Source organism: Cervus canadensis, chromosome X, assembly GCF_019320065.1.
Source record: "Cervus canadensis isolate Bull #8, Minnesota chromosome X, ASM1932006v1, whole genome shotgun sequence".
In the NCBI taxonomy this organism is placed as follows: Eukaryota; Metazoa; Chordata; class Mammalia; order Artiodactyla; family Cervidae; genus Cervus; species Cervus canadensis.
Window position 1 is genome coordinate 48,773,684 of NC_057419.1, and position 13,124 is coordinate 48,786,807.

The window sequence follows — 13,124 nt, forward strand, 5'->3', positions numbered from 1 at the left end:
CATATATAAAACATTTCATCAAACAACAAAGAATACACATTCTTCTCAAGCACACACAGAACATACTCTAGGATAGAGTAAAGGATAGGTCTCACACAAGTTTTAGTAAATTTAAAAAGATTGAAACCATGAGTATATATATTTTCTGACCACAATGGTATGAAGACAGAAACCAGTAACAGGAGGAAACTGGAAAATTCACAAATATATGGAAATTAAACATGTTCCTGAACAACCAATGGGTCAAAGAAGAAATCAAAGTAAATCAAGAAATGTCTCAAAACAAATGGAAATGAAAAGTGCAACATGTCAAAATGTCTGGGATACTGCAAAGAATATATCTTAAATATTCTTACCATGATAAAGCAATTGTAATTATGTGACAGGATGGAAGTGTTAGCTAAGGTTATAGTGGTAATCATTTTGCAATATATAAATGTATTGAATCAACATGTTGTACATCTTAAACTTACACAATGTTCCATGTCAATTATATCTCAATAAATCTGAGGAGGGGAAAGAAATTGGTAGGTTACTGAGGTTTAAGATATTTATAAAATAGCTAGTTTTATTAAGAATCTAGATGTTTTGTAACCATCATTACAAAAATCAATTCAATGTGATTTCATCAATGTATCCTAAAATGACTGGGTGAAAGACTATCAGAGAAAATGATATTGATATCATCAGAAGTATTCCCCAAATGTTAATTACAAAAGTAAAATAATACCTTTACATTTATAACAGAAAAATCTGGTGGTCAAACTTAATACCACTAATAACAGGACAAACTGATAATACCTACCAACCAATGCAATGCACTAAGGATACAATGTCACCTATACATAGACTATATAGTAAATGATAGTTCTGTATTGGTGTTAAATTTCTTGGATTGATTCATTGCATTGTGGTTATATAACTGAAAGTTGTTCTTTGGAAAAACATTCAGTGAATCATCATGTTGTTCGCTTTAAATATCTTACAATTTTATTTGTCAACTATACCTCAACAAAGCCGAAAACATTAAAATAAAGTAAAAATTAGCATGAATCTGGTTAACCAATAATTTGAAATTAAGTTACCAAGATACTTAGATAGTATAAACCAAAGGTTTAGACACCACTCTTACCCAGCTATTCTTAGTGCATTATCTGTACCTAGCACAATAGCTTTAAAAAAAATCCTTGGTTACTTATAGCTTGTCTAATCTGCTAGCATGGCATAAAGAACATGAAATTTGTAGCTAGAACTATACGGACTTAATTTTGATTACAGTTGCCCAGTAGTTGTGGGATAGTTTGAGCCTATCAGTTATCCTCTATCAACTTCAGTTTTTTTTTTTAATCAACAAAACTGAGATAAAATAGCTACCTTGCTAAGAGATGGGGGTTCAGCTCCTGGGTTGGGAAGATCCCCTGGAGGAGAGCATGGCAACTCACTCCAGTATTTTTGCCTGGAAAATCCCATGGACAGAGGAGCCTGGCAGGCTATAGTCCATAGGGTTGCAGAGTCAGACACAACTGAAGCAACTTATCACGTACGCACACAACTGCCTTGCAAAATCCTGAGGGATTAAAACATTTGACATAGTAGAAAGTGTTTATTAAAGATTAGCTATTGATGTTGCTGATGTTTGTTTCAGTTAATGACCTTTCCCTCTATGGCAGCATTTGCTAACCCCCGCAAGAACATATGCCCACATCTCTATCGCTTTCCTAGATGGGGGGGATCATAATTGGTTGACTCATTTAGAACAATGACCGACAAAGAACCGTGAGTGTATATCTATTCACAACCTGATTTGATGGAACCTAATTGCAAAGATAGAACCTAAAAGATGAGTAGAAATGAAAAAAAAAAAAAGGTTGCTATACTAGGGCTTCTTTGCCTTTGAAATTCTATCTACAATATCAGGTGATACTCTCTTGTCCACTTCCTCGTACCAGTGTTGTGAGTGTCACCCGGATATCAGTACAGAACTCAGTACTTAGTTTTCCTTACTCAGCCCAGAAATTGTGCCGGGTTTGGAATGGTAGGGACCTAACAGAAGCAGAAGATATTAAATACAGGTGGCAAGAATACACAGAAGAACTGTACAAAAAAGATCTTCACAACTCAGATAATCATGATGGTGTGATCACTCACCTAGAGCCAGACATCCTGGAATGTGAAGTCAAGTGGGCCTTAGGAAGCATCACTATGAACAAAGCTAGTGGAGGTGATGGAATTCCAGTTGAGCTATTTCAAATCCTGAAAGATTTGATGCTTTGAAAGTGCTGCACTCAATATGCTAGCAAATTTAGAAAACTCAGCAGTGGCCACAGGACTGGAAAAGGTCAGTGTTCATTCCAATCCCAAAGAATGCTCAAACTACTGCACAATTGCACTCATCTCACAGGCTAGTAAGTAATGCTCAAAATTCTCCAAGCCAGGCTTCAGCAATACATGAACCATGAACTTCCAGATGTTCAAGCTGGTTTTAGAAAAGGCAGAGGAACCAGAGATCAAATTGCCAACATCCGCTGGATTATCGAAAAAGCAAGAGAGGTCCAGAAAAACATCTATTTCTGCTTTATTGACTATGCCAAAGCCTTTGACTGCGTGGATCACAATAAACTGTGGAAAATTCTGAAAGAGATGGGAATACCAGACCACCTGACCTGCCTCTTGAGAAACCTGTATACAGGTCAGGAAGCAACAGTTAGAACTGGACATGGAACAACAGACTGGTTCCAAATAGGCAAAGGAGTACGTCAGAGCTGTATATTGTCACCCTGCTTATTTAACTTATATGCAGAGTACATCATGAGAAACGCTGGGTTGGGGGGGAAGCACAGACTGGAATCAAGATTGCCGGGAGAAATATCAATAACCTCAAATATGCAGATGACACCACCCTTATGGCAGAAAGTGAAGAAGAACTAAAGAGCCTCTTGATGAAGGTGAAAGAGGAGAGTAACAAAGTTGGCTTAAAGCTCAACATTCAGAAAACTAAGATCATGGCATCCAGTTCCATCAGTTCATGGCAAAATAGATGGGGAAACAGTGGAAACAGTGGCTGACTTTATTTTTCTGGGCTCCAAAATCACTGCAGATGGTGACTGCAGCCATGAAATTAAAAGATGCTTACTCCTTGGAAGGAAAGTTATGACCATCCTAGACAGCATATTAAAAAGCAGAGACATGATGCATGAGACAAGTGCTCGGGCCTGGTGCACTGGGAAGACCCAGAGGGATCAGGTAGAGAGGGAGGTGGGAGGGGGGATCAGGATGGGGAGTACATGTAAATCCATGGCTGATTCATGTCAATGTATGACAAAAACCACTACAATATTGTAAAGTAATTAGCCTCCAACTAATAAAAATAAATGAAAAAAAATAATAAAAAATTTTAATATTGCCACTGTATTTCAACATAATTAAAAAATAAATAAATAAAATAAAAAAATAAAAAGCAGAGACATTACTTTGCCAACAAAGGTCTGTCTAGTCAAGGCTATGATTTTTCCAGTGGTCATGTATGGATGTGAGAGTTGGACTATAAAGAAAGCTCAGCGCAGAAGAATTGATGCTTTTGAACTGTGGAGTTGGAGGAGACTCTTGAGAGTCCCTTGGACTGCAAGGAGATCCAACCAGTCCATCCTAAAGGAGATCAGTCCTGGGTGTTCATTGGAAGGACTGATGCTGAAGCTGAAACTCCAATACTTTGGCCACCTGATACTAAGAAGAGCTGACTCATTTGAAAAGACCCTGATGCTGGGAAAGATTTAGGGCAGGAGGAGAAGAGGACGACAGAGGATGAGACGGTTGGATGGCATCACCGACTCAATGGACATGGGTTTGGGTGGACTCCAGGAGTTGGTGATGGACAGGGAGGCCTGGTGTGCTGAGGTTCATGGGGTTGCAAACAGTCGGACACGACCGAGCAACTGAACTGAACTGACATGTCATCTATGAAAACACAGAGTATCTCAATCCCACTAGGGCAGAGAAAATCTATGCCCTCTAAGTCCATCCTTGAATATGAAGATGAATAACACAGACACAGAGCTCATTCATTTTAATAATTGAGTGCAATTTTGATAGTTCTTCCCAAGAATTATCTCCCAGGGCCCCCCTCTCCCAAACTACTCACACACAACATCTACAAATATTCAAATTTAATAAACACAATGTTGCAAAAGCAAAAGAAATAAGAAATGCCTTCATAGCTTTGAGATTAAAAATAATGCTTAATCGTTTTCTCAGTAACTGTTACTAAATACTAAATGCTAAAAATGCTGCATGGGCAGCTGGCGGCTGGGGAGCAGGAAGGAAGCTCTTATAATGACAAGCATGTTTACACTCATTTTCCATCTTATAACCAGGATAACACAGGGCGTAACTCTCTGGGTGTCAAAAACAGAAAACCCTGGAGAAATATTTTCAGAGCAACAAATGAAGTTGGTTTTACTTATGCCACATAGGGAGCAAGGGCCCAGATTCTCAGACTCCCTGTAACCCTGGTCCCCCTTCTGGCTCGCACTTTGTCATAAAGAAATGAAACCACAAATATGGATCCTGAGTCATAGCAATAGCACAATACAAATTTGTTGAATGAATGAACTGATACCTCAGGTGCAGTGTGAATGGGGTGGACCTAAGTTTCTCTTTGAAGAAACAGTCCTGGACATTGTGGGGAAATGACCTTCCCAAAGCAAGCCTGACTTGATGCCCTCAGTGCCCTGGGCATCCTGGGGACCCAATGGAACAACTGAGTTCTTTCTAGTTCAGCTCGGTCCCCTGAATAGGCCCACTCAGCATCAAATTTGTGGCCAGAATTTCAGATTCAATACCTTATGTGATCAAAATAAAATGAATACGTGTATGGCTCCTGCAATTACATTCAATATATACAAGACTTTAAGAAATCTGGGGTAGAAAGTGACCCCCTTCCCCTACCCTTCCCTTTTCCCATTTTTTTTTTTTTTTGCTTTCTCTCACTTTCCTTCTATTCTCTCCCTCCTTCCCTCCCCTTTCCTCCTAACCTGGTCTTCTGCCCTTCCTCTCTGCTCCTTTCTCCTTCTTTCTCATTATTAAAGTTGACTACTTCTAAATATCTGTGGCCCCAGAGAATATAACAAAGCTGTTTTTAGTTCCCAGAAATAGGAGCAGTTACATTAACCGTGATTTAGAGATTCTTGGACTCATGAATATCCAGAATATGCTATTGGATCTGAATTCAAAAGCTACATAGTAAGCTAGGGATTTTAGTTTCTGGGATGTAAATTTTATCATGATCATGATGATAGAAGGATAAATCATTAGTTACACCAGCAAGATCAATTTTGCACGTGTATTTAAGTAAAACAAAGGGTGGATGCTATTTAAAGCAGATGTCAGAAACATATTTGTCACAATTCTTAATTTCAAATTCACAAGTGCCGGCTGAGAGGACTGTTTTGGGCAATAAATTAGTTTGCATTTCTCTCATAGCATCAGGAGCAGGACTAAAGGAGCCAGCCAGAGTTACAAGAGGCGTTCATTTCTCTGCCTTCATCTCCCTTTGGTGCAATGCTTCAAATAAGAGTGTTTGGACAGGACAAACTATTGGTTACTAACCTTAGCCTGTTCTGTACCCTTAAGAGAATCAGGCTCGTTTGGTCAACTAGAGTATCGGAAGTGATTTCCTCAGATAATACTGTTTAAGGCTTTCAGTTGATTCTACCTTGGCACTGTATGGTTCTAAATGTTTTTTCATTCATTCATTCAGTTAACTTTCAATGAGTATCCACTCTTTGTCAAGCACCAGTGTAAATGGTAGGTCATACATACATCCAGTCAGTGTAATATTCTTTTTTAGGAGAAATCTCTGACCCAGTTAGGCTGCTCTATTGGTAAACTGGAGGATGTTGTCACTATTAAGTGATGAATCACTCTCAGCATAAATTACCTCCTACTTGGAAAATTTCCTTCAATAGGACAGTAATGATAACAAAGATGACACAAAAGGGAATATGAATAATTATTCCCTGGTTTGCTTCTTCTTTGGGGGAGTATACCAATCAATTTCCAGGCAACCTGCTATTGCTGAAAGATCACCAAACCTAGAGTCAGATGGCCTAGAGCCAGTCTCAGCTTTAATCTTAGGGAGGTTACTTCACCATTTTGAACCTTTTTTTTTTCCACCCTGAAAACTGAGTCTGAGAATCTTCGCCCTACCTTTCTCTGGCATTACTGTGAAGGGAAAAAAAAAATGGAAAAAAAAAAAGTTTATATAATTGCTCTGAAAACCACAAAGCTCAATACAAATGCAAATTTATCACCATTAAAAATCTTTGACATTCCTTTCAGGGAAAGTCATCACTTCATAGTTCCTTTTTCTTTTCTTTTTTTTAAGGAAGGAACTTATATTATCCACTAGCATTACTTGGTTATTCAGTGGTACAACCCACACTTATTTCCTCATGGAAGGGACCAGTTAGAAGTTTTCCTTGTTGAAAATGAAATGCACTCCCCTGGGGCCAGAGTCGGAGTTGGAGATGCACTGCTTATTAAGGGTGTCAGCCAAGGCTTCCGGTCCGCAGAGGAAGACTCCTATTCTGGTACTTTTGGGGAGAAAAAGAGAAAGAAAAAGACAGTTTTAGGCTTTGGGATGGGATCAATTACAAAGCACATGGGGAGATTTCCTATTGATTTTAGGCCTCAGAGCAGAGTCTCCTCAGCTCCTTTGTCTTTCCACAAATGACAGAGTTCAGGTGACCCTCAGGAGGGTGGCTTGGTCCTGTTCACGGGGGCAGCTGGCTACTTCAAAAGGCAGCTGACTTTATTGAAAAAAAAATGACATTCAATCAAGGTTTATAGAAACTTCTACCACAGAGAAAATGGTGGTGAAATTGTGAGTCTGTGGGTCTACTTCCTTTCAGGGCTCTGTGTTCTCAAACGCTCCAGCATCATTTAAAAAAAAAAATTATTTTGACCACACCATGGGACATGTGAGAGCTTAGTTCCGTGACCCAGGATCGAACCACACCCTCCTGTACTTGAAGCGCGGACTTTTACCCATTGGATGACCAGGGAAGTCCCTCCAGTGTCTTAAAATCAGGAACAAACCCGCCTTAGGAACGGCAACTCTGCTAAAAACTTGGTGCGGCTTCGTCCTTCAACTTTTTAGATTCTAAAGCCTTGTTCCTCTAGCTGTGGTTTCAGACCAGTAGCCCTGGTGTCAGCTTTTCAAGAATACATATTATTGAAGTAGGTCAGCTGTGTTTTTAAATTGTTATGACTTCACACTTTTTTCAAATCTGCCCTAAAATATCTATTTGGCTTAAATGTCAAAGCTGTGATGATTTGTTCTTTGATGTGACTGTATTTCCAATTCCTTGTTCATGTTAAGATTTCAAGAAAACTCAAAAAGCCATTCAAAGCCAAGAATGCAGATTCTTGGGCCCCATCCCACATATACTAAATCAGCATTTTAAAAAAGCTCCTCCAATTTACATGTTCATTAAAGTGTAAGAAGCAATGACATAGTGTATTTATGGTGATTTCTTGAGTTTGTCATGTGTTCTAACAAGATAAAAGATCTCCTCAAAGCTTCATAATGACTAAAGCTTTAGTTAGGGCAGGAAAGACCTGGGGTATCTGTCAACTTATGATCTAGGACCCAAAAGCTATACATGAAAATGGGGCCAGTGTCTCCTTAGTAAACAATATAAATCTTGTTGAATTAATAGAAGCAGATACATGAGTGAAATTTAGGAGATAAAAGCAAAGAATTGAGTTACAGTCCTACTTGGGGGCAGCAGGGTTCAGAAAGTCTGAGGTGGGGCCTGGGAATCTTTGTTTGGAACTCACCAGTCAATTCTGGGTGTGATTTAAAGACTTCTTCTTAAAGTGAGAGATATTTAGAACCTTTTATGAGTGTGAATATAGTTATCTAGATATTTTAGTTTCCAGAATATATAAATCTAGCAGTGTTTGGGAGCTGCTCCTTTACATAGACGGTAAGCCTCAAGAACACTCTGTTGGGGGAACTCCTTACTTGGGGTGTTGACTTCCAATGGTCTTGAACTCGTTATCCCAGTTGGGTCGTCCATACAAGGTCTTCTGTTTCAGGCCTGTGATTACATCTTTCTCCTCGTCATGATGCACAGCAAAGTGACTGGCCTGCAGGAAAGGACATGAAATCAGAAAAAAAGAGGCATGCTCTATAAACACACACAAACCAAGCTCTAACTACCCATTCTAAATGTACATATTTGAAGCAAGGCATTATGCCAGAAGCTAGACGGTCAATAACACTGAATACACTGATTTCAAGCCATTTATAGTCTAGAAAGGGAGACCTTGAAGTAAAAAGGTGGGCAATCCTGTTTGTAGACTAAGGTACCATGAATGCCATAGAGGAGGCACAAATATCTCCATAACAAAGAAGGGAGGACAAGTGGAGGATATGAGAAGGTCTCAGGGTGGCAGCATTTGAGCCAGACTTTAAAGTGTGGGTACGATTTAAATTCTGTTTCACTGTTTTTCTCTCTGCAGTACATCTAGCAGTCTGTCCCAAATATACTCCCACTGTTTTGAGAGAATCACTAAAAATTAAGACAATCATAGATTAAAATGCACTCATATTTTGCTAATGTAATGAGACATCAAACCAAGCCTAAAGCTATTAATAGTCTGTGTGGGGGTGGGGTGGGGAGGGGTTGCTTTCTGTTACCATTCCAGGGAGCCTCAGTTTGAACCACAGGTATTTTTTAGTAAAAATGGTTAATTAAATTTAACAATTAAATCAGATTTTAAATTCACTGGACAGGAGATGGATAATGGGGATGGAAGAGGTTAAGAAGGGTGGTTTCTCTGGTTTAATAATCCTGTAGACACAAAGTTTTGCAAAGCAAAAGAATTATTTTTCAATGCAAAAAATTTCCCATTTAAAAAAAAAACAGAACTGCAGAGCAATTTATATATTATACATTTTTGCCCCTGGGTTTCATTTTTATCAAATTTTGTTGTTGTTATGTCTTTAAATTGCAGAAGTGACATCTTAAAACCACTTTTCTAGAGCAGCAATTTTCATGGTCATGTGGCCCGGGACCTATGTTTGTGGGACCTACGGGACCTACAAGACTTTCCGAAGACTTGGAGAATTTATGATAGGCAATATGCCAAAACCTGAATGAGAAGAAGTTAGTTTTCACAGGTACAAGGTACATGTGAAAAATGTCTCTGATGAGGAGCCAGTGTGTGGGTGTGGCCAGCTGAGCCAGTGACCAGAAAGTCTTGCCTTAGCTCCTCACTCAGGAGGACAGTTAGGCTGCTTCTGGGCCAAGTCATTAACGTTTGCTTATTTAGAAACATGTTACCTGCTAGGAGTCATTAACTTGTTTCTAAGTTTCTCAGTCTCATCACTTTAGACATTTGAGGCCAGATAGTTCTTCCTGGCAGAGAAGGAAATGGCAACCCACTCCAGTACTCTTGCCTGGAGAATCCCAGGGACGGGGGAACCTGGTAGGCTGCAGTCCATGGGTTTGCTAGGAGTCGGACACGACTGAACGACTTCACTTTCACTTTTCACTTTCACACGTTGGAGAAGGAAATGGCAACCCACTCCAGTGTTCTTGCCTGGAGAATCCCAGGGATGGGGGAGCCTGGTGGGCTGTCGTCTTTGGGGTTACACAGAGTCGGACACGACTGAAGCGACTTAGCAGCAGCAGCAGTTCTTTGTGGTGGGGGGTTGTCTCGTGAATTGTTATCTTATCAATACTTGTAGCTGTAATTGTTTTATCCATTGAAAATTCACAAGTTCATTGCTAAATGTCTCAGGAGGGAGTATATATACATATGTATACTACACACATGTATACATATATACACACATATATCACCTTCATTAGATATATATTGATTTATTTACAAATGATTATCATGAACTACTGGAAGTGGCAGGTCCTGGCATATTTATTACTTGGATGCCCTTGGACAAATGACCTAAGCTGTTCTGGGCCTTGGCTTCCCTATCTGTAAAATATGGATAAGGATAATAGCTACTTATAAGGTTGTTGTGAGGATTTAATTAGACAATCTATATAAACACTAAGAAGAATACTTGGCACAAGCATATGCTTAAGAACTATTACCAGTTATTATGACTCCTTATTAAATGTATTATGTATATTATAAAACATACATAATACAAATTAAAGGAATATATACCCATATCTATGCATGTGTATACATATTTATGGGCTTCCCAGGGGGCTCAGTGGTAAAGAATCTGCCTGCCAATGCAGGAGACATGGGTTTGATCCCTGGGTCTGGAAGATCCCCTGGAGTAGGAAATAGCAACCCCACTCCAGTATTCTTGCCTGGGAAATCCGAGGGACAGAGGAACCTGGCGGGTTACAGTCCACGGGGTCACAAAAGAGTTGGACACAACTTAGTGACTAAACAACAGCAACATACATATGCATGTATATATATGTATATACACACACAGAAGGAGAGTACAGAAGGAGAGTGAGATAAAGCTAATGTTTTCTTTTCTTCCCATAACCCAGTGGATCATCTTATCCACCTGCTTCAATACCCCTGGTGGAGCATTGCTCTAACCAGGTCACAGTCATGGCTCTGACTTCTTTGCAGGCTCCCTAGCTTTGACCTGTCCCACAGACACCAACTTTGAATTTAGTCTCAACAGTCTGAACATATGGGCATACTGAGTCAGAGTGAATGCGGTGGATCACCTGAACCCACTGACTAGTCTTAAAACAAGACACTCCAATAGCCAAGGGGAAGTCGGTAAGCCCTGGGTGCTATGGGAGAGAACTTAGATTGGGGATCTTGTCCTTACCTGAGACTCATCCCAGCCAGTGAGGTAGATGTTGTAGCTGAGGAAGCCCGAGTTGTTCTTCTCCTGCATCTGGGTTTCTAGCAGCTGCAGCAGGTCCGCAAACCACTCAAAGGCATGTGTGTCCCGGCACAGCCAGTAGAAGTAGATCTGAGGTGGGGGACAGACCGTGAAGCAGATTATTTGCTGTTCAGTCATTCAGTCATGTCCAACTCTTCACAACCCCATGGACTGTAGCATGCCAGGCATCACAGTCCTTCAACAACTTCCGGATTTTGCTCAAACTCATGTGCATTGAGTTGATGATGCCATCCAACCATTATATATATATTTTATTTTTAAATTGAAGTATAATTGATGTATAGTATTATATAAATTACAAGTGTATAATAGAGTGATCAACAATTTCAAAGGTTATATCCCATTTACAATTATTATAAATCATTGGCTATATTCCCCATGCTGTATATCCTTGTAGCTTATTTTATTTCTAATAGTTTGTATCTCTTGATCCTCTGCCCCTATGTTGCCCTTCCCTGTCCCTTCTCCCCACCGGTAACCACTAGTTAGTTCTCTATATCTGTGAATTGAGTTGATTATATTTAAATAGAGACCTATCAGCTTTGACATATGGATTTCTACCCTCCCACCTTCCACTTTTCCCTGTTGCTCAGAATGTCTAGAAACATAGGTTTTCAGAAAACTCTAGATATTTGACAAACTAGCTCACATGAACCTGCTCTGGCCTTTACATGGCAGGATAGTAAATAAACAGCTTGTTCTCAGAAATCTGTAGCTTAAGAAGAAAACATGAGCCCACCACTTGCCCCCTGGGGCTGCTCTTGCCTCCCAGAATTCCTCACTTCCTTGGATTCTCCTTTCAGAAAGATCAGTAGGATGTAGATGAGCCATGGTTGCCACCATGCAACTTCCCTTCCTGCTACACCAGACACCTCTGAGCTCTAGGGGAAAAAGTAGTTATACCCACACCTCCTCAACATCGAAAAGAGGGGAAGGGAGAATGAAAGTCAAAGTAAGCTCCATATGCCTGTTAGAGGTTATCTCTCAGGAAGATCCCCTGGAGAAAGAAATGGCAACCCACTCCAGTATTCTTGCCTGGGAAATCCCATGGACAGAGGAGCCTGCTGGGCTACAGTCTATGGGGTCGCAAAGACTTGGACACGACTTAGTGACTAAATAACAACAGTTATTAGAGTGACTCAAGCTTTATTAAAGAAGTCGTTTCTCAGGCAATGAAACCCAATTTACATGGGACCAAAAATTCCCCTGGGATTTTACTCTGAGGAGACAGCCATAGAAAGTAAAAAAGGAAAAGTGTCACAAAAGGACATGTCTCCTGCCCTCCCCCTGCGAATAAATGTGGGGGAGGGTGACTGGAAATGGAATCCACCTCAATATCTAATAGAAGATGACAGAAAAATTATTCTATATCCTCTCAATGGAACATGAAGGACTCATCAAAAATGATTATTAGCAAGCTTGTGACAACACTGAAAAACACTATATGTTTTCAAAAGAGTGGGACATGAAATTGTACATACTCCATACATGCAGCTTTCTAAAAATGTATAAACAAGTGGAAAAATGTTGGAAGAGAATTTACCAAAAGGAGAATTACTGGATTGGGATTGTGAAAACTTTAGCTCTCTCTTCTGAATTTCTAGTAATACTACGCAAATACGGTATATTACTTTCAATAATAGGCCTGATTCTATTATTTGTTTGTTTCTTTGGTGGTGCTGCGAGGCTTGAGGGATCTTAGCTCCCTGACCAGGCATCGAACCCAAAACCCTTGGCAGTGCAAGTGCTGAGTCCTAACCACCGGAACACCAGGTAAGTCCCAGAGACACCTTTAATTTATCAAATAGCCCTCTTGGGAGAAGCCTGCCTCTCTGAAACCACCCAGAACTTGTCTTCACTTCGCCTGATCTCTGCCAGCCACTGCCCTGATGGCTCTTTGAGGCTTCACTTGGCAGAGTGTGATGACCAGTCCAAGCTCTTTGAGAAAAAGAAAGAACCTACCTTTTGGAGCCTCAGATTTGGGGCTTTATTGCAATATTTGTACCAGACCGACTTGAGGATGGATGCAAAGGGCGTGACCCCAATCCCTGCTCCCACTAACATCACCACTTCGTAACTGAACACGTCCTCACTTGCGGTGCCAAAGGGCCCATCAACAGCTATCCTGGAGGGAAGCATGGGGGGAGATGGTTACACAGATGTCTTGCTCTTCAGAGGTGGAGGGGGCACACATTATCACTGGGGGTGT

At 40.3% G+C, this 13,124-nt stretch overlaps 1 protein-coding gene across 1 annotated transcript in view; it reads right to left on the reverse strand.

Moving 5' to 3' along the window:
* Positions 1-4,048: 4,048 nt before the first annotated feature.
* Positions 4,049-13,124, reverse strand: part of LOC122435269 (cytochrome b-245 heavy chain) — a 33,070-nt gene continuing 23,994 nt past the window's right edge. Inside the window, exons 10-13 of the mRNA XM_043459318.1 lie at positions 12,878-13,040; positions 10,838-10,984; positions 8,027-8,151; positions 4,049-6,590 (exon numbers count right to left, since the gene is read on the reverse strand). Coding sequence (XP_043315253.1) covers positions 6,464-6,590; positions 8,027-8,151; positions 10,838-10,984; positions 12,878-13,040 — 562 coding nt within the window. The 3' untranslated portion in view covers positions 4,049-6,463. The remainder of the gene's footprint in view (positions 6,591-8,026; positions 8,152-10,837; positions 10,985-12,877; positions 13,041-13,124) is intronic.